This window comes from Trichosurus vulpecula, chromosome 4 (genome assembly GCF_011100635.1).
Source record: "Trichosurus vulpecula isolate mTriVul1 chromosome 4, mTriVul1.pri, whole genome shotgun sequence".
In the NCBI taxonomy this organism is placed as follows: Eukaryota; Metazoa; Chordata; class Mammalia; order Diprotodontia; family Phalangeridae; genus Trichosurus; species Trichosurus vulpecula.
Genome location: NC_050576.1, coordinates 230,092,348 through 230,119,147, shown reverse-complemented (window position 1 = coordinate 230,119,147; position 26,800 = coordinate 230,092,348). Strand labels below are relative to the sequence as shown.

Sequence of the window (26,800 nt, the reverse complement as noted above, 5' to 3'; positions counted from 1 at the left end):
CATTTGTATGCTCAGAACTTTGGCCACTTAAAAATGTGAGATGCTTTCCCTGAAGGCAATTGAGCTCTGGCCTGTCTTCTAATAGGATATATGTGTATATATGTATATATATATATATATATATATAGAGAGAGAGAGAGAGAGAGAGAGAGAGAGAGACATATGTGTGTATGTATATATATATATGTATATAACATATATAAGTTCAGAGAAGCTTCTTTTCTTAGAAAGATAAGAGACATTTTACACGCACACACTCACAAATTATAAATAATGATGATAATAATACGTATATAGTGCAGCTAAGTGGTACAGCGAATAAAGCATCAGGCCTAGAGATGGGGAGATCTAAATTCAAATCTGGCCTCGGTCGTTTACTAGCTGCGTGACTCCACCTTGTTTGTTTCAGTTTCCTCATCTGTTAAATAAACTGTTTGAGGAAATGGCCACCCACTCCAGTATCTTTGCCGAGAAAACCCCCAATGGGGTCATGGAGAGCCAGACTTGACTGAAAAAGACTCAACAGCAATAGTACTTTAAGGTTTGCAAATTGCTTCAAGTACATTACCTCTTTTGATCCTTACATAGGTAGGTAGATGCTATTATTATCTCATTTTACCAATGAGGAAACCAATATTCATGGAAGTTAAAAGGCTTGAATAGTTTGTGCCTGTGGCAGAATTCAAACTCAGGTCTCTCCTGATTGCTAGTCCAGCTACCCAACCACGGGACCACACTGCCTCTCAGTAGCTACAAGCTCTGTAGTAATAGTTCTTGAGAATTTATTCATATGGATTCAGAAAAACATGATTTATTAAGCTTTTATTTAAAATGATTTACTTTTTTAAAAGATTAAAGTACAACAGATAGGAAAAGAATAAACATAAAAGGAATTTTTAGAAAGACTTCATGGTCTTTAATTGTATAGAACATAAAATGGGAACTAGGAGAGCTATTATGAACATAGAATTACAATAGAAAGAGTATTGACTCTGGAGGCAAAGGACTTGGGTTCAAATCCTACCTCTGACACTCTCTGGATGACTTTGGTCATGTCCCTTCACCTGCTGGGCCTGTTTCCTCCTTTATAAAATGAGAGAGTTGGACCTCATGGCCTCTGTGACCCCTGTAAGGGATCACATTTAGATTATATTCCTATGATCAACATCCACAAATGCGATCTCAAAGTACCTTTGTATGTACTGTGTACATATGTACCTTTGACAGCAAGAATTAATTAAGCACCCATTGTGTTCAAAACACCCTACAAGGCACTGCAGGGAGAGTCGAAAAGACTTCCTGCCATGAAGAAGCTACAGTAAATTGGAGGAGCAAAGCATTCTCAATTTGAATGACAATTACATGAAAATGATGAAACTGATAAATGGTGGTCGTGCAAGTGTGTTGCCATTGACCCAAGGAGATAACGTACCTAAATCACTTTGATAACCTCAAAGTGCTATAAAAATGAATTATTACCACTGGTGTTACTATTATTATTCTTTGTGAGGAACTCTGAGAACCCAATGAGTTACCTTCTCCATTGTTTTGCTTTTCTTTCATTTCCATGGTAACGTGTTTCAGAAGTTTGAAGACGAAAAACGTTTTGGAAACCAAGCTATGCACAGTTTTGAAATGTACTTTTCCTTTGCATCCATCCATAGTATTTTGCCTTCATATCCCATAGAAGAGGAATGCAGTCACATGTTAATGTCTATGGAAACATTAAGTTCTTACTCCTATGTGAATAAATTGGGGATTAAATAAACAAAGGAAAAACCCTCTCTTGTTTGTGTTACCCAATCTGGCCTGGAAATATGTGCCTGTATCAGTTGTGCTCAGTGCAGGCACACACGGCACATTAGCCGATCCTATAGCATACCTCCACTCACAAATCACTTTGGAACAGAACTTAAATTTGCCAGAACTGTAAAGTCCTTCCAGATGTTAGTCACTCTCACTGATTTCTGGAAAATTGCTTCACAATTCTCTTTCAGCAGACATTGATGATGTTATAAGAACCAGAGACTTTCTCTCCCCTTTTCAGGCTCCACTGTGTTGACTCATGCTGTCATTTGTCAGCCAAATAATGCTTGTAAATATCTTCTCCCCTTTCTAGGCTGCCCGGATTGTTTTTTTAAAAGGAATAGCAAGAGGATTATTCTATGTTTCCCAATTCCTTTCCCCATTAATATGCTTTTGTGAAAGGAGAAAAAAATGCTCATTTAATCAAATGTTCAGAAAAGAACTTTTTGTTTTCTTTGCCCAGGACATTATTCTCCTTTTTTGCTTTAATCCTTGTCCTCAAATAAAGCAATTCTTTTTGCATGTGAGGTGGCTTCTTTCTTCCAGTGGGAACAGGGAAAATTGAACTGTTTTTTTTGGATTGGATTACAACTGAAATGACTCAACAACAAGAAAAACGTTATTTCATTGGTATAAGGAACTCACAGTCAGGGAGGATCAGCACCTGTTGTGAAGAATGTACCTTTAGAGAGTAACCTAGGGATACTTCTCCAGGGTCATACCTTCAAAATTCAGCTCAAATCCCATGTTAGGCAGAAGGTCTTTCCTACCATACCCCAGCTGCTAGTGTCTTCCTTCTCATATTATCTCCCACTGGCCATATACATTTAATATGTGCACAGCTGTTTATATGTTCTCTCCATTAGAATGTGAGCATTCTGAGGACAGAGCATGTTTTTGCCTTTCTTTCTATCCTCAGTATTACTTGTTGTCTCAGAGTGAACCCAGTAACACTTAATTCTGAGAGCATTCCTCTCTCTGGACTACACCATGCTTCCGCTTTAGGGGACTAAAATGTTTTGAAACCTGGTTTGGAGGGAAATCAGGTGAATGTAACTGTCAAAGGATAGCTATCTTTCCTCTGAGGATTGCCTGCCAAGACACCATTTCAATCTCCTGCTTATTATATGATACACATTTCGGCTAAAATACCTGAAAGTGATTTCTATTTAGGGGCTCCCACCTGGAGTTCGAAGATTGTTGAGTTTGTGACACCTGGGATGTCTTCAGTGATCTCAAAGGGCACTCTGAGATAACATTCAAAACTAAATTAATGTTCATTCTCATTAATGTTTAAGAAGTGACATGGTAACGTGTTGGAGGGGGAAGAGAACTTGTTAGAACTGGCCAGTGTGCAGAGAGGGACGCGGGCAGGACTACAGAGAAAAAATGAAACGGCATCAAACAAATAAGAGGGTCATAATGGCATCCAAGGTAGCGAGCCAGCCTTAAAGCCAAGAAGTTCTGGGCTCAAGGCCTGCCTCTGCCACACACTAGCCATGAGACCTTGAGTAAATCACTTAATTCACAATGCTCTAATCAAAGACCAACATACGAATTGAAAGATAACTGCAGTCTAATGGGAACTAAAGCTTTGCCCTATGGAGCCTAGATATAGAGGGCAGTGGCAGCACTTGTCTTCCACAGATGGAAATGACTTAATCTTAACACCTTATTAGCCAGAAAAGTAAGGAAATTAGGAGGGTCCTGAGAGGCTTCTCACAAGCAGTGAGCTCCACCCTGGCCAAATCCCAGAATGCCCAGACTTTATACTCACAAGGGCCAGTGTCTTCAAGTCTCTCTTCCATAGAAACATGTTTCCCCACCCTGACTGAATTTGCCTTAAAAAGCTTGTATGAGGACCCCTTTCATGCCACTCCTGTCCTGAATTGTTGGTGATGAATAGGGAGATTCCATCCTTAAAACCTGTGATTACCAACTTTGAAAACCTTAGCTCTTCTCCCCTTTCTGATACACTGGTCTCAATGCTCCTTGGTATCAGGCCAGCTTTAGGATTCCAATAAGGTGATATGACTTCGAAGTAGCTTCTTCAACTGAGAAAGTGAATAATAGACAAAAGCAATAACCTTAGAAGCCTCTGGTCTGAGATCAGCAAAGAAAAAGGAAGCCCAGGATGTGATTTTTAATAGTATTTTGTTTTTCCAGGAGTCTGCAATTTCTGTAACATGACTGAAGAAAGATTGGTGTTTAATCACATGGGGAAGTAGAAACGTACTATTTATGAAAATGGTCAGATAGGGGTTTCAGAGATTTAGTAGCCTTAGAAGAGATATTGATGAACATCTACTTTTGCCACTGTAATGTTCATGTGAATTTCATTCTTTGAAACCCACAAAACCTCCAGGTACACTTCAGTTGCTATCTGAGGGAAGATTATTAAAAAAAAAGTAATGTTTATTTTTAGATATAATTCTAAATTACTGAGATCATGGATTTAGATATTCAGCAGGCATCTTAGCAGCTTCCCTGATATGCCCTCCCAGACATTATTGTATTCTTACATGGGCTTGGTCCTCAAATCTTGAACCTTAAAGTTCAACCATGTTTACTGAGCCCCAGAAATTTCATTTTCTGGAAGCAAGTTGGCATTGTGGTGGTTGTTGTTCAGTCCTTTCAGTCATGTCCAAATATTCATGACCTTTTTGGGGTTTTCTTGACAAAAATACTAGAGTAATTTTCCATTTCCTTCTCTAACTCATTTTACAGATGAGGAAACTGAGGCAGAGAGAGTAAGTGACTTGGCCAGAGTCACACAGCTAGTGTCTGAGGCCAGGACTTGAACTCAGGAAAATGAGTCTTCCTAATTCCAGATCCGGCAAGTTTACAACATTTAGAAATCTCTAGAAAGAAATTCCTTTCAAATTCTGGTGCCATTATCAAAATTACTCTTGACTAATTCAAAGAGGCAAAGAGATGCAGTGGAAGGTGGGTTAGATTGGAAGTCAGAAAATCTAGGTTCAAATCCCTGCTGGACTGCTTACCACCTGAGTAACCTTGGGCAATATGCTTAATCTTCCCTGAATTTCAGTTCCCTCATTTATAAAAACATTGAAATTGAACTCAGAGGAGTCAAACTCATGGCCTCCTCGCTGTAAATCCCTACAGGGTTGCTCTGGCCAGATTAGAATGAAATTGGGAAAAGTTTAACAAAACTAATAAAAATAGAATACAACATAGATAATGATAATTTGTGGTTTTCTAAGTTAATATGTGACCCCAGGGATCCATTGCTATTTGTTTAACACTGCCCTCTCTGATTCCCCCAAAGCTCTACATGTACAATTCTAAAATCACTGGAGAACTTTGGTCTATGTAGAGAAAGACACTAAGTTTACACACCTGCAGAAGGAAGGAAAACTAGGAAATTAATATTCCAGAATTCTGATCCTGGCTGTGCCCCAGCTTTGAGCAAAAACACTAAGATTAGCACTCCAATCCTTTGTATTCCTTCCATCATAGAATGAGGAAACAGTGCCTCCCTACCTACGGCAGGTGTGGCTTATAAAGCATTTGGAAATGCTGAGAAATCTGACTGCAGACTTCACAAGGGTCATGTTCCATTGGCACGGCCTCTGAGAATTCTGAGAGCACAGGATGCAGTATCAGAGTCAGACATCAGGGCAGACTCCTGGTTTTTATTTGTATGATTTGGAATTGACCACAGAGTGTCAATCAGAGTCTTTGATATAGTCGGCCCTACTCAGCAACTATTTACCGAGTGGCTATGTGGATGAATGAATTCATTTTCCAGTTTCCAAGTCATCCCATGGCAGGGAAAAACCAAAGTAATTTTTATTGTTTGTGTTTCTCATTACTGAACTAGGACCTGGACCAGGTACAGCAACATCTGGAGGAAGTGAGATTCTTTGATTTGTTTGGCTTTAGTGAAGAAGCGGGCGCATGGCAGTGCTTCATGTGCAATAATCCGGAAAAGGCAACAGGTAAGGGTCCTGTGGCTCTTGAAACCAGTTTGTGGTGGGCTCAGTTTTGAAAGGAATCTGCACATAGTCTCCATTGTCTGACATTGTGCAGGTTCCGTGAGTAATTCTGAGTTGCAAAGGTGAAAACATGGCCAACTCTTGACTCACCTAGGTTTTACATGAATGATCTTACATTCTATAAAATGAAGACAGTAATGGCGCCTACCTTCCAGAGTTGTCATGAGAATCAAATGAGATGTCAGCTCTTCACAAACCTTAAGGCACTATGGAAATACTAGATATTATTATAATTAATGAAGCTCTTCCTCCTAAGTGAGAGCAATGATAACCAGGAGGATGGGCAGGGCGGGAGGGAGCAGGGAACAGAGGGAAATCTGTACAAAATAATGAAAGGAGAAGGATGATCAGTCAAGGGAAAAAGGCCCCTCTCTTATAAGCCTCCCTTAAAATTCCTTTTTATTCACTATAAATACATATTATATAGATATAGACTTACTTTATATAGAGAAAGCTATAAAGTATCTATGTATATGTAGCAATGTATGCATATTATACACACACATTACATCGTACACATTGTATATGTGCACATTTACAAATGTATCCATTTGTGTATATATGTATGTGTGTGCATATTTACTTATCTATTACCAAGTTCTTTCCTTACAATTGTATTTAAGCCCCACAAGAATAAGGACTGCTTCCTTTGCATTTTTTTACCAAGCCCCTGTTTAACACAGAGGCAGTCAGGAGGTACCACGGATTATGTGTAGGACCTGGAGTCAGGAAGATCTGAGTTTAAATCCAGCTTCAGAGGCTTACTAGTTATGTAACAGGTCACTTAACCTCTATCTGCCTCAGTTTCTTCCTGTGTAAAAGGTGAATAATAATGTTTGGATACATAGAAGCCCTTGGAGAATATTTGTTGAATAAAGTGTCTGCCAATTCCCAACAATAAGATAATACTGATCATTTTTAATAAGGTATTACTTGTTTCATTGCAAATTATCCTAATTAGGTTGAGTTCATTTTTTTGTTTAGCAGACCTGTGATCTCACACACACAGGGAACTCCTGGTGAACAAGCCCTTTCCACCCATGTAGATCTCTGCAACACCTGGCCTGAAACATAAATTCTTAAGAAGGACCAGAATTTAAGGAATTCTCCGAGGACCAAGCCAAATAATTTAACATCTGGCCCTTATATGTAGAACAGTATCATTTAGAATGTTAAGGAATGGTTGACAACTATAGAAAAATCGTAAAGTATGAAACAGAGATAGGTAAGACCTATTGAGTTTCAAGTGTCTAAAAAAAAGTATCAATTGATGTCCCATTCTTCTGTTGCCTTTTTTCAGTCATATTTGACTCTTCATGACTCCATTTGTGATTTTCTTAGGCATAGATACTAGAGTGGTTTGTCATTCCCTTCTCTAGCTCATTTTACACTTGAGGAAACTGAGGTAAACAGGGTGGAATGACTTGCCTAGGGTCACACAATTAGTAAAAATCTGAGGCCAGATTTGAACTCATGAAGATGAGTCTTTCCTGACTCCAAGCCCAGGGCTCTGTGCACTAAGTCACCTAGCTGCCCTTTTTAGTGTTAAAGAATTGCTCTAGGCACTATCAACTACCTCCATTCCCTTTCTTCCCACTTTCTTCTGAACTTTCTAAAGTCACCCTCCCAACCTCAGCATTCAATCCAAACTGCTATCCACAAAGTTACTACTGATCTCTTACTGGCCAGATCAGAAAGCCTTTTCCCAAGCTTCATCCTTCTTGATCTCTCAGCAGTCTTTGCCATTGTCCATCATTCCTTTTCTCCCTGATATTCTCTTCTCTGTAGGTTTTCATGAACCTGCTCCTTCCTGGTTCTCCTCCCACCTGTCTGACCCCTCCCCAGTCTCCTTTGCCAAGTCTTCAGCCAGGTCATTCATGCTCACCAACTATGGGTGACTGTGTGTGTGTGTGTGTGTGTGTGTGTGTGTGTATTACCTTGGTGGTCTCATCAGCTCCCATGGATTCAATCAGAATCCCTGTGCTGATGATGGTCCATCCCCATCCAAAAAGCCTTGCCTCCCACCCCTCACTCTTCCTCTCACCCCTCACTGTTATGCCTCACTGACCCACCCCATCCCCAAAACTCTTTTCCCTCTTCCACCCCTCACCATATGCACCCCCTGTCCCTGGCATCAGGGGGAGTCTATGATATTTTATTTTGCCCAAGATCCTCCAACAATAACTCTATGCCTCTAAAGTTTCATTGATCTTGAAAACAGAAGAACTCCTCACTTGGGCTTCTTAGAGATCTCTGAATCTTCGAGCTTGTTGGTACCAAACATTGTTTCTTTATAGTGACTATGGGTAAAGTAGGTGATGCAAAGTGATCATAGACCCACAGAAACAGCAGAGTACAGAGGTGTTTTGTCCACATGCCACCTTCAGGTATACCATTGATGGTACCACCTGCATTCACTTCATTCAATTGAACATTTTTTTTGCATCTTCGAGATCATCCATTATGACAGTAAGTCCTATTGTTCCTTGCCAAGATGTTAAGGCTGAGTTGGAAAAGTTTGTTTATTTCACCAGATGGAGCCAGGGTGAGTGGGTAAAGGAAAGGCGCCCATTAAAATGCATTACCCTATAGAGAAAGGAGCTGCCTGTATGAAGGAGCAATTAAGGACCCAAGCCCTTTTAGTGGAGCACAGATTGCTGGCTGATTAAGAAATCCAAATTGACCCAAGATTAAGTAGAGGGGAGGGGAGGAAGAGAAAGAAGAATATTTTAAAAGTAATTCAAAAAAACCAAGAAGTTGAAGAAGGGAGTTTGCCTGCATTACAAAACTTTTTAATTAGTCATTATTTTCCCAATCAAAAAAGAAAAAGGCATAAAAGGAACTTGATTGGAGAGCGGAAGGGAAGTGGGGTGCTTATCATTGGGAGCTCAGAGAGGCCCTCAAGAGTGAGACTACCCAGTACAGTACGTGGAGCCTTTGGGTCATGAATATTCAACTGTAGCTGTCTGAGGATGCCCTTGGAACAGGCCCCGGAGAGCCAGCTAAGCCCACAAAGATTTCCTATTATAGCTGTTCTTTCTGAATGTGTTACCCAGCACTTCCAGACCCCATTTAATGTGCCCAGGCTTTCCTATTTGCATTCCCTCCCTTTGAGCTAAATATAGCCTGGGAACATACATAGGTTAAAAGTGCCAGTGGAGGCCAGGGACCTGGAAAGAGAACATAGTGAAACAAATGTTTGGCACCCAAAGTATCGCTGAGTTTGAATTTCTCTACTCATTTCCTGCTCCCGTGTGAGTAATCTGTTTGGACAATGGGGAGAATCCCTGTTTTAACTGATGTTTCCAGCCATTAACCCTCAACTTTCCAAAAAGTTTGCATTAATTATTTGGTACTTTACACAATTGTATAAATTATATCAACATTCGTTGACAATGGGCCCACTACTGTGACACTCAGTAGACATATTGCCTTAATGCACATTCCATTTTAAGCTCCAAATTTAAAATCCAATGGAGGAACATGGGGAACTATCTAGCATTAGTCAGGGATGGTTCATATGTGCTTTGTGACTTGTATGATCTCAGCAAGAAATAAAAATGAAAAATACAAGCCATGTTACATATAGTTTTGTTTCCTTTAGATAGCACCATCAGTTGGTCAGCGAGTCATTCCCATTCCTTTACTAGGCATCAGGCACTGTGCTAAACGTTGTTGCTGTTGCTCCTGCTTCTGTTGCTCATTCATTTTCAGTTGTGTCTGACTCTCCATAACCCCACTGGAGGTTTTCTTGGCAGAGATACTGGAATAGTTTGCCATTTCCTTCTCTAGTTCATGTTACAGATGAGAAAACCAAGGCAAACAGGGTGAAGTGACTTGCCTAGGGTCATACAGCTAGGAAGTATCTGAGGTCAAATTTGAACTCAAGGTTCTCCTGACTTTAGGTGCAGTGCTCCATCCACTGCAATGCCACCTAGCTGCCCCCATGGGGTTGTATTACTATCCTCATGTTACAGATGGTTCCAGTTGTGGTTGCATATCTAGTGTAACAAATCAATCTAAGCCTGAGGATTCAGACAAACAATTGCTTTAATAAATATGTATGCATATATACACGTATACATACGAATATATGCACATACATATACATATATATTCAAATATTTCCCAGGTAAAAATCAGTCATGCCCCAAAGTGGTTAAAAAAAAACCAGTTCATGGCAGAGTAAAAGCAAGGGCAAGCTTCCAACAAGAAAGTTAAGAGCCATAGACAAAGAAGATCCCTAGGGTCTCAGGAGCCCCTGACCAGAATCCTAGAGCTGACTTTCTATCCTCCTTGCCCAAAAGGTTCACAGCTGGGTCCCTAATCAATCCACCAGCAGGCAAAGTTTATTCGAAGTGCCCCAAAGCTATACCAAAGCTTTGATCACAAGGGCCCCACATGGTGTTATGGGAATGTGGGACATTAACTCAAACTTTCCCTAGCCTGGCCCATAACACAGATGAATTCTTTTCAGGGATTATGGGTCTCATTTAGGAAACTCTGCAATGTCCCAGGGCTTTGTGCTGTCAGGAAGATGCCAATGTCCAAGGAGTCCTACTCAGATGTCTTATTGTTGTATCTAGGGGCACTTACATTCTCACAGGTTATGCCAGGTGGGCACAAGTTCTAACAGGGTTCTAGGCTGAGCAACATTACATGTTGTAAAGTCTTCAAGGTTTCAAATATCCTCTGATTTTGTGTCTTAATAGGAAATAGATCTCTGGACATGGAGTCAGGAATATCTTAGTTCAAATCTGTCTTCAGATATTCACTAGCTTTACGTCCCTGGGCAAATGGCTTCATCACTCTCAGTCTCAGTTTCTCAATTTTACAAATGGGGGTAAGGTGGTTGTGAGAATCAAATAAGGCAATATTTTGAAAGTACCTTGCAAATCTGAAGCCACTGTATGTGCTAGCTATTATGATTATTAGGTATGCTCCCAGCAGAAAGTACACCACTACTTTCTGTAGACCAATCTAAGTTTGGAGAGGCTTATAACCAGTAGTCCAGCCACTTGGTGATGAATTCATTGCCAATGACAATGAATCCCTTGTCCCTTGCCCTGTTGCTGCCATTTGTCCTTTTTCTAAACCCTCGATGACCTCCATCATCTACCTTCTCCAATGCTGTGCATTTGCTGCTGAATGTCACTGGAATAAGACCCAAAATATTGCTGGCTGTCCACCATAATCTGTTACTGAATCTCAGCTGGGTCCTCCCCACTGCACAGCAATCTTTTCATTCCTCCCTGATCGACTCCATATCACCCTGTCAACAATATCATCTCTAAACCTCTTCTCTCTTCAAACCAAGGGACTAAACTCCCTTTTCCTGCCCCTTTCAACAGACAAATTTGTCTCATACTTTACTAAAAAAAACTGAGAGCATCCACTGGGGCCATGAATTGGGGAGAAGGGTTAGCCTACCTATGGTCATAGTGGAGAAAGAAGTCCAGAAAGCCAGGAGCCTGAGAAATGAAAGACTGAGCATGACTGCTCTGGTCCCTTCCCTTAAAATAAAGGTCCTAGAAAGAGCTGAACAATCAGAGGAAGGAACTGAAGGGTAGTGGTCTTCCAGGGTGAGAACATGGTGGAGAAAGAAGTGCAGAGAACCAGGAGCAGACCAAAGAGGAACGAAGGACTGCCTATGGGGTGGGTGAGACCTTGTCCTCTGCTGCTGTAGCCTTGGAGAATGCAGGGAAGATCACTAGAAATACATCCCTTCTTGGTGGAAGGGGGCTGTGGTCATTATGGAGCAATGGAGTAGTCTAAAGAAACTAGAGAGTCACAAGTGACAGTATCTGTGAACTAATAGAGAATGTTTCCTTTTTTGATGATAGCATGCTGTCTAGAAAAGTCAGAAAACTCAAGTTCAAATCCTACCACTGCCACTTCCTATACATGTGATCTTGGACACTTGGATCACTTCACCTTCCTGGGCCTCCTCCTCTGTGATATGAAGGGGCTGGGCTAGTGGTCTCTTAGGCCCCTTTCTTGATCTATGTTATTATGCTACTACAGTGAGTATATTTAAACTGGGGTGCATAAGAAAATGATCATCTCCTTGCATGGTGGCATCTCCTTACATGGTCCCCATTTTGTGGAGGCAGGGGACTGAGCCAACCAACCTCTTGAAGTCCCTGTAAGCATTAGGCTTATATGACTCTTTGAACTCCGGGTCTCATTCGCATCTTCCCCACCAAGTGAAGTACCCCAAGGCTTCAACATATGGATTTCTCTAGGCTTCTGCCACTTTTCATTCTTGCCCAATTGGACTGAGATAAAGACAGAGGAAATGCAACAGTAGGAAGAGTAGGTTAGGACTCCACCATGATAAATAGATGAGGAAACTGAAATGGAAGATACTGAGTGCGTTGGAACCTTACCTTAAGAGATAACATTGGAAATTCCAAAGAAAATTACTCTCTCCAGCCAAAATATATTGGAGAGTCACAAAGAAGCAAGTTGAAATTTCTCAAAATGTACTCCCTCTCCCCAGTGATTTGTGCTGCCCAGATAACAGTAGATTCTTCTCTCATTTAACATGTGGGAAATGATTATGGTAGAAGTTATTTTCAATGCTTCCAAATGCTGATTCCTTTTCCTTTAATCACATTTTAAGATACAATGTGGGTGATTGGAATAGCTGTAAAATAAGCAAAGACCCCTCTGAGAATAGGCTGGGCTGGGAGTGTTTATTACTGACACTGTTAGCCCACAAGAATGAGGACATTGAGAATTGGACTCAGCACAACTGAGATTCTTTCTGAAGAACAAGGCCAATTTCTTCTATTCACGGCTCTCGAATGCTCCTACAATGAACCAAGCCTGAAGGGTTAGTCAGCTGAATCATTTTGGAATGTGTCTGGCTTTCCAGTTAGTCACTTTCAAAAAATTGTGGAGTCAGGGGCTTTCACTCTTTTTACCTAAAGTTACCTGTGCTTTTACGCATCCCTAAGGCATCTGGAAGGCAAAAGGTTGGGCTTCCATTGCCTTCATCATCATATGAGAGATTCACAAGGGTGGGATTTATTCTCTTGGTCCTTAGGAATCATGATGTAAAAGATTTTGGGAAGGGGCTTTTAGGATTCTGATTTCTAAAGTAGAGTCCCAACCTCCCTGCAAGCTTTAGTTTGTGAAGCACCTCCTATATGAAGCCTTCCCTGCTTTTCTCCCCCAGTTAGTGCCTTCACGATCATACTGCAAATCCATTTGGTATTAATGTGGCATTTATTTTATATTTATAATCTGTGTACATATGGCTCCCCTAGTAGAATATAAGCTCCTTTGGGGAAGGGACTGTTTTTGCAGGCCCCATTTCAGAGTTGTACAAGACCTCTGACTGCCTCGTCATGCCCATGACTAATAACGAATGCCCAGGACAAAACACCAAACAGGAAGTAAGACAGTGTTTGCTTGGAGACCTCCAGGGAAGGGGAGTCAACTATCTCCTAGAACAGTTCATTCCACTTTTGGCTCATTGTTAAGAAGTTTTTGTTTTCGCTTTTCTGGATGTCAAACCTAAAATGGCCTCTTTGCATCTTATACCCATTACTCCTGGTTGCCCTTTGGGGGGCATAATACCTGACACCTAGTAAACATTTAAATGCTTGTTGTTTAGTCAAGTTGGAGAAACATTTTTAGATAACTTCATGTCTTTCTTTCTCTTTAGAGCTGAAAATTGTCTCTCTAGTTTCAAAGGCTTATGATTATCAGAACACACATAATATCTAGCATTAGGTTTGCAAAGCACTGTACATAGGCTATCTCATTTGATCTTCATAACAACCCTGGGAGGTCGGTGCTGTCATCCCCATTTTATACATGAGGAAACCAAAGCTGAGAAAGGTTGGAGTGACTTGCCTATCTAGTGAGTGTCTGAGGTGGGATTTGAATTCAGATCTTCCTACCTCCAAGCACCACCTACCATAATGATATCACAACAAGACAATTCTCATTTTTCTAAAGAGGCAGTTAGACTCTGTAAGGGATTCAAATGGAAGGTTGCACACTCTCCATTTCTGTGCATTATTAAGAATAGGAAAGATAAGGCTTTACCTGGATGCATATGAAAATGTACTGGAGGCATAGACTGTTATTTGCTTTTTTCTGTTTCCTCAATGCTTAGCCCAATAGCTCGTACAAAGTAGGTACTTAATAAATGTTTCCTGACTGATTGGTTCTGACAAACTTTCCTAGTTCTGCAATTTCATAAAAGTTTAAGTGTTGCCTTTGCCTGTGTATACCAATAATTAGCTTAATTTTTAAAAAATAGGTAAAGAAGGGGCAGCCAGGTGGTGTAGCGAGTAGAGCACCGGCCCTGGAGTCAGGAGGACCTCAGTTCAAATCCAGCCTCAGACACTTGACACACTGTGTGATCTTGGGCAAGTCACTTAACCCCAATTGCCCTGCCTTCCCCACTGCAAAAAAAAAAATTTTTTTAAATAGTTAAAGGAGAGAAGAGAAAATCAATGGCTAGCCCATGTGCTCCATTGTTGTGCATGCAAAACATCTAGAGGATGCGTTCCCCAGCACAATGGTTGGCCTCTTTATGGTGACAGGACATGGGCAGCATTCATAAAGGATGGGCAGGTTTGGGTGGGTTGCCATGTGCTTTATTGGAGAGAGTCCCCACATTGGTAAGGGCATAGATCCACCAAAGCCTCCAAAAAAAGGATATACTGTATGAATATCTAGGAATAACTTGGCCAAAAGAGTCTTATTTGCAATGTGCAGTAGTTTAAACTGTCCTTCTTCCACATACCCCTACGGTGTCTGGCCCTCTTTTAATAAAAGTCTGTAAAATGACAGCATGTATCAGTGTGTCACCGATCATTTGTTGTTGTTGTTGAGTCATGTCTGACTCTTCATGAATCCATTGGGGTTTTCTTTGCAAGGATACTGGAGTGGTTTGCTATTTGCTTCTCCAGCTTATTTTACAAATGAGGAAACTGAGGCAATCAGGGTTAAGGGTGACACAGCTAGTATTTGAGGCCAGACTTGAACTCGTGAAGAGAAGTCTTTCTGATTCCCAAGCCCAGTACTCTATCTACTATGCCACCTAGCTACCATCACTGATTATACAGAAGTAATTAGATCAAGGAGCAATACCTCCATTCACTGGGCTATAGATTTTTAGTCTGCTCCTAGGATTTAAGTATTTATTATTCCATTTTCCTTTGACTGAAAGTTGAGCAATAACTATTCAAAAGTAAGAGGGCTTTAATGGTGTAAAACTACACTGAGATACTTGGAACACTCATTGTGGTGAAATGCAACAAATGAACAACATGGATGATGGTTTCCCAGACTCTGATCTCAGAATCCACAGGCTTGTAATTAAAGGATAATCAGGAACAGTTCTGGGGGGAGGGGGAAGAAACAGAATTCATTTTATAATGTGAAGTCAAACATTAACGAAAGCATGATTTGACTTTTTCAGGGACTGAGTTTTCACGGGGGAAAGCTTTGTTTTATGGCCACATTCATTATAAGCTGGGTAGCTTCAGCACTTTGTGAAAAGAAACAAGATTTGTGAAAATCATATTAATATTTCACTGTACATACGAAAAAAGCTCAAGCATCATGAACTTGGGATCCAATAATTTATGAGCTTTAGTGAAAATCAAGCTAAGATCAGTGCCCCAAAGCTCTCTGTGGTTAACTTTCATTTTCCTTTAGGGATCAATTTCCAATCCTAGCATATTTCTGTATTGGACCACATGGTTTAAGGTAAAAAAAACATACTTGACATGCCTGTGACTTGCAGCACAGCAATTCTGAGGTTATCCACAAAGGAACTCATAAAAATGTGTTTGAAATATTGAACATATTCTGTATGAAGAATACACTAAATCATACATCAGCATATTTGAGGGAAGCAGCATTTGTCTTTGCAATATTGAGCCAAAGTGAATAAATCAATATCCAATTACCCTTACACAGGTGTAAGAATTGAAAGGTGAAATCGCTTAGAAAATGTTGAGCCTACTTTTATGACTCAAGATACCAGGTAGTGACTAGATATGTGATATCACACATAGGAAACTCCCAGTGAGGAAAGCCCCTTTCCCAGTGTAGGGTGGCACTTTCTCTCCAGGTCAGTCTTAGAGAGCTGCTTAGAGAACTAAGAGGTTGAGTGACTTGCCCACAGTCACATGGCTTGAGTCTTTGTGGCTCTGAAGACAGTCCTCTATCCACCCACTCCCCACTGACTCTCACTTTATGACCCAGGAGTTAGAAAATTCAAATTCCCATTCAAAGCAGGCCAAAATCAGTAGATTAGGGGAATGTGATAGATATAATTTAGGTAGTCAAATATTTTCTAAGGAAAGCATTTGACAAATATTATTCTTGTTATTCTTGGGAACAAGATGGAGAAGTGTTAAAGTCAATAATAATTTAGCTAAGTGGGATCAGAACTTGTTAAATGGCCAGACCCATAGACAAGCCATTAATGGTCCAATCGCAACCTGAAAGATCTATATTGTAGTGCCTTGGAAATCTCTGCTTTGCCCCATGCCTTTAAATATTTTCATCAGTGACTTGGATAAAGGCATGGATGGCGTGTTTATCACATGTTCAGGTGACACAAAGTTAAAAGGAATACAAGGACCAGGATCCAAAAAGATCCCAATGCACTAGAGAATTGTGCCAGATCTAAAGATCGGATTTTGTAGGGATAACTGTGTAGCGTGTCTTACCTTTGGGTTTTCCTAATCAATTTCACAAATACAAGATGGCAGAAGTATGGCTAGACTCTAGTCTGTTTTAAAAGATCTGAAGTTTTTAAGGTACTGAAAGCTCGATGTGATGATGACTCCATGAAATCTTTGCATCTCTAGGATCTATCATAGCATCTTACACACAGCAGGCACTTAATAAATGCTCGTTGCATTGAGTTCCAACTTAATCACTATGTTTTCTGCTTGGTACTTTGGAGAATTTAGATATGTACTAATGTTTTAAAGACTGCTTGGTACTTTGGAGTACTTACATATGTAAGGTAATGACTAATGTTTTAAAGACAGGATTTTTTATTCCAGATTGGGCAGAAAGGAGTTAGAGAAATTGGGGTATTTTGAGAGAACTGGTCAATCAGTTGACAAGTTAGTCTATGCTTAGTAATCAGGTGTGTTTTAGATATATGCACAGAATTTGCAGACGAGAGGTCAGATCTACAAAATGTAAAGTGGTGACCTCACTGCAGAAATTAAATAATGGAGGCACAGCACAACCCTGTATATTGTTCTTTAAAATGACTACTGTAATCCTTATAGAAAATTAGATCCTGCTTTGTAAATGAGGTGACTGTGACATCACAAGGGAATTATTTTCTTAGAAGAACAAGATATAGTCATTGACATATTTTAAGAACAGCCATGTATTGCACACATCTGGACAACTTAGTTGCAAAGGAAACATGGGAAAGAGACTGGAGAAACATTTCAAGTCATGCCCCACTTTTGCCCTTTACAAATTATTTTAAATTAATCCAGCAGACACAAAGATCTTGGCTTTTACCAAATACATTGAGATCAATACTGATGTTAGGTCCCAGAGCTAGACTCCAGCTCTTCCAGGCTTTGTTCTTTCTCAAGCTTCTTTCTCTCATTATCTTTTTCTTCATTCGTTTCTCATTTCATGCCTGATAAGTTTTAGTCTGTGCTGAAAATTCTTGGTTTCCCTGCAACAGGTTGGAGGCCTCCACTCTCCAGCTCTTTGTTAAGTCTCTGTTATCTTGTCTCAGGCCTCTTATCCTGGGTGTTCCCAGCTTGGGGACACTATATCTTTGTCCACATCATGTCTCTCTCATTTCCTTGAGCAATATCCTATCGGGCCTTCCTTTGAGACTTTGTGACAAATACTCTTTGAATAAAACACTTTAGTCTGCACTGGCGGAAGACCTGCTGTGCCTAATTGTCTATATAATACTCAGAATGACTCTCGTAAAAGAGAGGACCAGAATCAGTCATGATTTCAAAAGATCTCAGATCCAGGATCTTTTTATTTTGCATATCTTTTAGAGGTAAGTCTAGGATGATGCAGTTGATAAGTGCACCATTGTATTAAGAGGAAGATGCAGTTCAGAAATGAAAACTATGTTTAGAAAGCAGAGTGATTGCATTCCTCCAAATGAAATGGGTGGCTGGTCCACATTCGTGCATATGTGTTTCCATGTTAGAATTAAAAATCTCAGCATATAAAGCTGCTTTGATGTTTGCCAAACAGCAAAGTTAACACACATCATGAAGTCATAAGATCATGAGATTCGGAACCTGAAACAGCTTTTGATGGAAAGTTCTAAATGAGGTTATTGCTTGATGTAAGAACCTAATACCAATATTCATCAAGGAGGCTTGAGACAAGTTACTGTGTATGAGCTGATGGGGAGGACACCAAAGCAGAAATTAGAACAGCCCTTACCCTCAAGTAGCTTATATTTTGCTAAAGGAAACAATACACACATGTGCACACACGCATGCACACATGCACACACAGAAATATAAAATGTATTCAAAGTATTGTCCCTCATCAGGGAGGCTCGTATTACTGTCGACTCTTAACTAGTGGTACTAACTAAAAAAATGGAGTATCTCAGAAACTGCCCTGAAGTGTCAATTCTTCCTCAACCAGATCCAGATTAATCAATCAACAAGCATTAATCAAGCAATCACTCTTTGTCAGGGATTATGCTGGCACTGCAGATAGGCAAAAATGAAATGGTCCCTGCCCTCACAAAGTTTACATTCTACTAAGAGATCCAACATATACACATCTGAGTGTATCCAAAATGAATATAAGGTAATGGGAGAGGGAAGGGAGACATTAGCCATTCAGAGGATGGGCGTAACTTCACAGCAGAGGCTGCATTTGAGCTGAGTTTGGAAGGAATCTAGAAATTCTAAGAATTCTATAGCCATGGTTAATGAGGATTTAACACATACTGTGTATCAGTCAACTGTGTCAAGAAAGCAATGAAGATACAAAGAAAGGGAAAAGACAGTCCCTACTCTAAAGACTGTATTCCCTACAGTCTAATGGAGAAACAACCTGCCAACAACTACATACAAACAAGATAGAGAGAGAGAGAGAGAGAGAGAGAGAGAGAGAGAGAGAGAGATGATAGCTAGATAGATAGATGATATAGATATACACATATATATTTATATGTACATATATGTGTGTGTGTGTGTGTGTGTGCGTGGTCTCAGAGGGAAGACAATAGAATTAAGGGGGATCTTAAAAGGCTTCTCTAGGTGGCAGAACATTAGCCAATATTTGAAGGAAACCAGGGCAGCTAGAAAGTAGAGGGGAGGAGGCAGACTGTTCTGGGAATGGAAGACAGCAAATGAAAATGCCTGGAGCTGGGAGATGGAGAGTATTATTCAAGGAACAGAGAGGAGGCCAGTGTCACTGGACCGAAGAGCATGGGGTGGGGAGGGGTAGGCAGGGAAGGGGCAGGGAGGAAATAAGGATTAAAAAGATTAGAAAAATAGAAGGGAGTAGGCTATAGCTTTCAAAGCTAACAGAGGATATTATATTTGAACTAGGAGATGATATGGAACCACTGGACTTTTTTGAGTGGAGGTGAAGTAAGGACAAGGTCAGACCTGAGCTTTGGGAATATCTTTAAGGAAGAGCTTTAAAAAGATGAGTGGAAGAAGGACTAGATTTGAGGTAGGGAGATGCACCAAAAGGCTACTGTAAATAGTTCTCCAACCAGCCTCTACTTAATGACCTCCAGTGATAAAGAAGACATTAACTTATAGGGTAAGCTATTCCACTTTTGGATAGCTCCAATTTTTAGGAAACTTGTCCTTATATTGGGTTTATATCAGGCTCTGCAACTCCTACTCATTGCTTTTAGTTCTGCTCTGTGGGGTTTCAACAGAACAAATAATCCCCCTTCTACATAAGAGACCTTCAAATACTTGAAGACAACTCTCATGCTTGCTTCCCTCCCCCCAACCAAAATCATCCCTTCTCCAAGCTAAAGCTTATCTAGGACCTTCTACTGATCCAGTTTCCTCACCATCCTTGACACTTTCTCTGGAATATACTTCAGATTGTCAAAGTGTACCCCAAAAGGTGGTATCTAGGACTGAACATAATACTCAGAATATGGTCTAAGGCAGTATAGAGTGTGACTGTCACCCTTCTTATTCTGGACATTGTATTTTGATTAATGCACCCTGATGAGCAGAGTGCATTTCAGAAGGAAGGGACAGCTTGTGTAACAGCAAAGAATTAGGGAGGGTGCAGATTGTATAAAAGTGGAGTAATTTTTAATAAGCCTAGAAAAGAAGATTGGGGGAAAATGTGAAAAGCTTTAAATGCTAAATAAAGGCATATATGTGTGTATGTATAATACACACATATGTACACATACATGTATATACACACATACATATATATTATACATACACACACACATACACACACACACACACACACATATATATATATATATATATATATATATATATATATATATATATATATGCACATATATTCATTCCTAAAAGTAATGGGAAGCTACTGGAGTTTATTGAGTAAAGGTGTGACATAGTCAGCCTTGTGCTTTAGGAACATCACTTTGGTGCCTCTGTGGAGGATGAATTAGAGAAGAGACTGAAGGCAGGGAGGCCAATTAAAAGTCTCTTGCAGTGGACCAGGTGAGAGGTGATGAGAGCCTAACCTGGGGGCAGGGGCCTGGCTGTGTAAGTGAAGAGCAGGGTATTGATATGAGAGATGTTATAGAGGTAGAGATATATAAGATTTGACAATTGATTGGATAGAAGGGTGAGGGAGAGCGAGGAGTCAAGGTTTACAAGCACTGGTGACTGGCACACAGTAAGAACTTAATAAATGCCTATTGACTGAATGACTGATTAAATAGAAAGTTAATGGTACCCTCAATAGAAACTGGAAAGTTCAGAAAAAGGATGGGGTTTGGGGGAAAGATGGTGAGCTCTGTTTTGGACATGTTGAGTTTGAGATACCTACGAGATATCCATTTCAACACCCTTCTTATCCCAGAAGATGCCTCGACCCCTTCAATTCTCCAATTGGTGAATTTTCCCTAAGCTCCCCATTTTAAGGAAGTTCCCAAGGCCAGCCATGCTGACTCCTAATTCCTCTCCTCATTCCACTCCTAACTCTTTGGACTTCATCACGTACCTTCTTTCTTCCCTCCTCCACCACTTTTTACCTCCTTTTTACGTGTTCTCATACCCCATTAGAAAGTAAGCTTATTGAAGGCAGGGCCTATCTTTCTTTTTACTTCCATTTATATTCTGAGAGCCTAGCACAGTGCTTGGCACACAGTAAGTACTTCATTGCTTGTTGTCTCGTTGCACAGCTAGAATTAGAAATGTAGATTACCAGCTAGCATGGCAGAAGGGGTCCTATATTCAGTCATATAATCCTAGCTATAAAGTTACAAGGGACCTTAGAGGTGATCAAATTCAACACCTCCAGTTTACAGTTGAGGGACCTGTAGCCCATACAGATTAAGGGACTTGTACTAGGTCACACAGATAGTAACTGATCAAACTAGGATTTGAACCCAGGTTCTCTGACAAGAAAAGCCAGACTCAAATCCTACCTCAGGTACTCACTAGCCGTGTCACCAGGGGCAAGTCACTTAACTTCTTCTACCTCAGTTTCTTCATCTGTAAGATGGGGCAGATAACAACTGTACCTGGAGTGTCTACTTTACTTGTTGTGGAGAGGCTCAAATACATGGAAAAGTCTATATTTTGCAACCATCATTCTCTTCCCACCACATGCCACTGCCCCCTCAAACCATGGAGGAATGAAGTGATAGGCTTGAGACTGCATGAACAGACAGCTCTAGATTAGAGCTTTTAACCTCCTAAACATCGCATGCTAATTATCTCACTGAGTCAGATGACATTCCTTCCTCTCTTAAGACGTTCCCCCAAATAGCATAATCTGACACTTGCACAAGTAGTGACTGATACAATGATTTCTTGTTTCTCTAACTGGCTGCAAAAGAGAGGGATTTGGTTTCTACAAGGACTTTGGTGCCCAGAGAAATGCCGGCAGAAAGAATGATGGGTAAATTAGATCTATCTTTGAGTCCACAACCTCAGCAACAGGAAACCAAGTAATGCTAATGGGTGTCCACTTTGCAAAGAAGATTGGTTTGGGGAAATCTGCCCTCTTTTCCAGCTTTCTAAAAGGTTGGGGGTGGGGAGAGAAGCAGAGATTAAGGTTTCTAAGTATTTAAATTAAGCCTATCTTTAGGCTATTTTTTTCTGCCATTGGGTTTTCATTTGGCCTAAAAAATTCCAAATAACAATTGGTCCAGAAATCAAAAACAGTGCATTGGTTGAGTAGAAAATGATGAAAATTGAACATAAGATAGTATCTTCACATAGAGTGGGGCCCTGTTTTAATCCTGGTGTAGAAGAAGAAAGATAACACATAACATCCCTACTGTGTTTGAGAGGAAAAAAAAAGCCCCACATGCTTTAGCCTGAATGATAATTGAATTTGTGAACTATGAAAATTGTGCCAACACTTTCATTTTTAACATAGGTCACTCGTACGTTAGGGAGGCCCAAAATATAGTAGATAGAGAACTGAACACGTATTCAGGAAGGACTAGATTCACATCCTTCCTATGATACTTATTGCTGTGGAATCCTGGGTAAATCTTTGACCTAGCACCACAAGGTAAAAGGTAGAAATAATAGAAGCCTCCCTGATGAGGAGCAATTCTTTGTACATATCATGCATTGGTGTGTGTGTGTGTGTGTGTGTCTGTGTCTGTGTCTGTGTGTGTGTGTGTGTGTTGGTTGGTTGTTTTCTTTAGTAAAATGAAAGCATCTTAAGGTCAAGGATTGTTTTCATTTCTGTTTTGGAATGCCTATCACCTGGCCCAGAATCTAGTTCAACCCAAGCTCATTGAATGATAAATACTATATAGAGAAGGCATTTCTATATTAAGCATAGGATTTCATTTTTCCCCCATTTAAGTAACCAGTTTCCTTACTTCAAGTCATCTCCTCATTTATGATCACTCAGAATGACGATGTAATTCTATATATGGCAAATCAAATCAGAGTTGAATGTGTTGGCTTCAGTAGCTTCATTGTATAGCATGGGGTGGGGGGAGGGCATGGATGTACTCTGTCATACCCTATGGATCATCTCTGAAAATGTTCTGAGTTACTGACCATTTAGAGTTTCATTCCCAAGCTGTGACTAGGTTGCAAATCATGGGCAAGCATCTTCTTTAAAATCCGTTACTAATGGCACAGTATCAGTAACTTGGACTTAGGGTGCACAGAATAGTTTTGAGAAGGCTTTTAACTCTTTTCTAAATCAGTGTTTTTGCATCTGAAAGAATGGCAAACTGAAATTGATGCCCAGAAAATTAGCTGCCTCTCTGGGCCTCAAACCCTAAACTCATAATTCCTATGATGTCATTTGAGACCAATACTGTTTTAGGGCCATAAAACAGCAATACCAATGAAGGGTTTTCAGAGCTTTCTTATAATCGGGTCTTAATTGTGGAGTTTGGGGGAGAAACTTAATTGCTTTCCTAATTTATGGGGCGACTCTCCAGATCTGTTTTATTGAATTTCAGGTTCACTGTACAGTGCTAAGACATTTGATTTCCTGCCAAAATAAATAAGGGAAATGGATGTCTTGATAATCTTTTTTGTTTCCAACTTTCCCAGTTGTAAATCAAGATGGCCAACCTCTCATGGAAGGAAAACTGAAAGAGAAACAAGTTCGATGGAAGTTCATTAAAAGATGGAAAACCCGTTATTTCACCCTGGCTGGCAATCAACTTCTGTTTAGGAAAGGGAAGTCCGTAAGTTTCTAAGCCTTTCATTATTTCTGCATGCTCACACTGATGTTCTTTGTACCATTGACCAGCAAGGCATTTTGTCTGGTGCAGAATCAAAACTGGTGCTTGTCTCTTCCCTGTCCAATAGTTTAGTAATGTTCTTTTAATTATTTGTGCCTCTCTGGGACATTGGTAGGAGAGTGGACGACTTCCTTCTCCTGTCCTGATTAAGTCAAAAGACATTTCTTAAGCTCTTACCGTGTGTCAAGAGCTCCTATAGTCCGTCTTTATTACTTGTATTCCTAGAGTAGTCATGATTGGAAGGGATGGGATAGCCCCACCCCAAAAGTCACAATTCCTCTTCACCTAAGCGGATGGATAGCCTTTGAGAACTTCTGTGGCTGAGGAAAATTCACCTCTTTGTGGCTGACCTGTTTGCCTCAGTTTCCTCAACTGTAAAATGGGAAAAAATAATAGCACCTACCTAAAGTATTTCATGTTTGAATAATCATGAATTCTGTGCTTGAATAGCTTGGATTAATACACCACAGTAATATCAGCCTTTTAAAGGGAAGAGGCTGTCTGTGAGGCTTGGTCTGAGCTCTTCAGTCTTCAGCCTGCTGTGCCAGAAATTTTTCACAAGATTATATCTGAGTCCCTATTCTTATGTTCTAAAAATCCTTTTGGAAAGAAACCCTGATAGCAGCTTGAGTTGGGCTTTGGAGCAATCTTATGAACTTTTTTAATGAGACATATCTGTTCATTGAAGCATTTTTTTAAGTGCCCAGAAAGTGCCCAGAAAAACAGGAAGAAAGGAAACAAGCCTTTCTTAAGTACCTATTATGTGCCAGCCACTGTGCTAGGCACTTTAAAAATATTATCTCATTTGGTCCTCACAACAACTGTGGGAGTGAGGCACCATTGTTATCCCCAGTTTACAGATTAGGTAAATGAGAGAGACGTAAGTGAAGCGACTTGCCTGGGGTCACACAGCTAGTCAGTGTGGGAGGTCAAATTTGAACTCGGCTTCCTAAATCAAAACCTGGCATTCTGTGCACTGTGGTGCCCCCTAGTGGCCTCTGAACACAGAAGAACTTCTATGGATTGATGCAGAGTCAAGCAAGGAAAACCAGAAATACAATATACCAATGAGTGCAGTAATGTAAATAGACTGGATAATAATAACTACAGTCGAAACTCTCAGCACTGCATAACTATGATGCCCAAACTTGGCCCCAGAAAAACTGTGAGCCAGCGCACCTTCCTCCCTTCTTTGCCAAGGTGGGCAACATTCTCACTGCTGTCAGGCTCCCTGCATGGGCTGGGTACTTGGGCTGAAATGAGAAATTAAGGATGTCTGGAAGCAGGGAAGGGGAAGGGGAGCACCACAGACCTAGTTGAGGAAATGCGGAAACAAAAGGCAGTAGCCAAAAAATATTTTTTTGTTAATAAAATGTCCATCTGAACATTAAAACTAAGTCAAATGCTATGCATCTACAAAGACTAATCATTGCTTTGAAAGAGAGACAGGGAAATTCACCTCCCTCCTTTCCTTGGAGCAGCAGGACTATAGGTGCAGAGTGTTGTATATGTTATCAAATAGGTTATGCTTAATTGTGTTTTTTTTTCTTTTGTTATCAGGGACTCAGACATGGGGGGGTGGCGCTGTGAGGGAGGAAACAGAGCTTCAGTGTGTTCAGAAATGGCTGCGATATAAAAGCAAAAGGAATCAGTAAAATTTTGTTTTAAAAAAATAAAAAGACCACCTGAAATCTTGGTTTGATTGAAGGAATCACTCATGAGGTTGTGATTCCTTATAGCCCTTAAAGAAAAACAAATTTAATTTATAAAAGTAATCTTTCTAATCTCTAACAAAGTCTAGAAAGTTCTTTTTTTAATCTTCAATTGCTATTTTATGAATGATATTTTATATTTGTCCAATGTTAAGCCTTATAAAATAATAGTTTCGCATTGCAATAATCTAATAGAACACATGGCTGATACTTTAGAAAATGATATTGGGTTACATAAGGACCCCAGCAAAATACTTCTACTCTCAAGTGGCCTGCTAATCTACCAACAATCAGCAAACCCACTCTGGTTTTATTAGCGATATGAAAGACCCTTGTCTGTGATAGGGAAGAATGTTCGGGTCTGACAGAAAGCTGAAACTGGGGGCCAAAATGCCAACCTGAATAGCTGCTTAGCCATGTGATTCAGTGATTCTGATTAACCCTTTCTTTAAAAACTAAAGCAAGAATTTAGACCAGCTTTTATCTTGTCTCTCTTTTTCCCCCTTTTCCCTTCTTCCTCTTTCATTTTCTCTTAAACTTTCTCTCTGTATTAGCAAAGTCAAATCAAAATCAGAGAGTATTTTCAAAGAAATGCAGTCTTGTTACTTTTAGGTAGATAATGAGATTGGTGCGTTGATAAAGTATTGCCTAGCAGAGATACTTAAAGGGACTGCTTTAATAAACTGATAGGAATACCCTTATTAATACACGCATTGCTTAGATTGAAATAGAAGGCACTAAAGTCCTTTGAGTCTTAAAAACAGAAGTCTCCCTGTTTATAGTAATATTTTCAGTAACATCCCTTTCTTACAAACAGTGCAAAAGAAAACTTCAGCCTAGCCTCATGTAGTTTATGACACATCCTCAAGTTGTAGAATCTGATATAATGAGATTTTATTGTACTGAGCTATAGTGATGACATTTGACAACCAATATAAAATATTAGAGGCAGTGTAGTGTCGTAGTAAGAGACTGGCCTTGAAGCCAGGGCGACTTGGGTTTGAATCTTGCCTCTGACATCTAGCGGCTGTGTGACCTTAGGCAAATCATTTAATGTCTGTGGCCCTAGATAATTCTCTAAGACTAAGCTGTAGAGAAGAGCTGTGTTGACATAGATAAAGAGCGTCTCCTCAGCCAACATCACGAGTCTAGTCCTTATCTCTACTAATGTCACATAGAAGTCAGCAGAAGACAGACTTTTCCTTCTATTTGTTCTTCAAAGTTCCCCATCCACTAGCTTTATAAATGCTCTCCTGCCCCATCCCTGCCATATTATTATAAAAATCTAAGACCCAAGAATCAGCAAGCTGATGTAAAAGTTTTTCTCCCAATGGCACCATAAAATAATT

The 26,800-nt window shown here is 40.1% G+C and overlaps 1 protein-coding gene across 1 annotated transcript in view; it reads left to right on the top strand.

Moving 5' to 3' along the window:
- Positions 1-26,800, top strand: part of VEPH1 (ventricular zone expressed PH domain containing 1) — a 221,833-nt gene that overhangs the window by 189,323 nt on the left and 5,710 nt on the right. The window contains exons 12-13 of the mRNA XM_036756099.1: positions 5,651-5,768; positions 23,546-23,682. Coding sequence (XP_036611994.1) covers positions 5,651-5,768; positions 23,546-23,682 — 255 coding nt within the window. The remainder of the gene's footprint in view (positions 1-5,650; positions 5,769-23,545; positions 23,683-26,800) is intronic.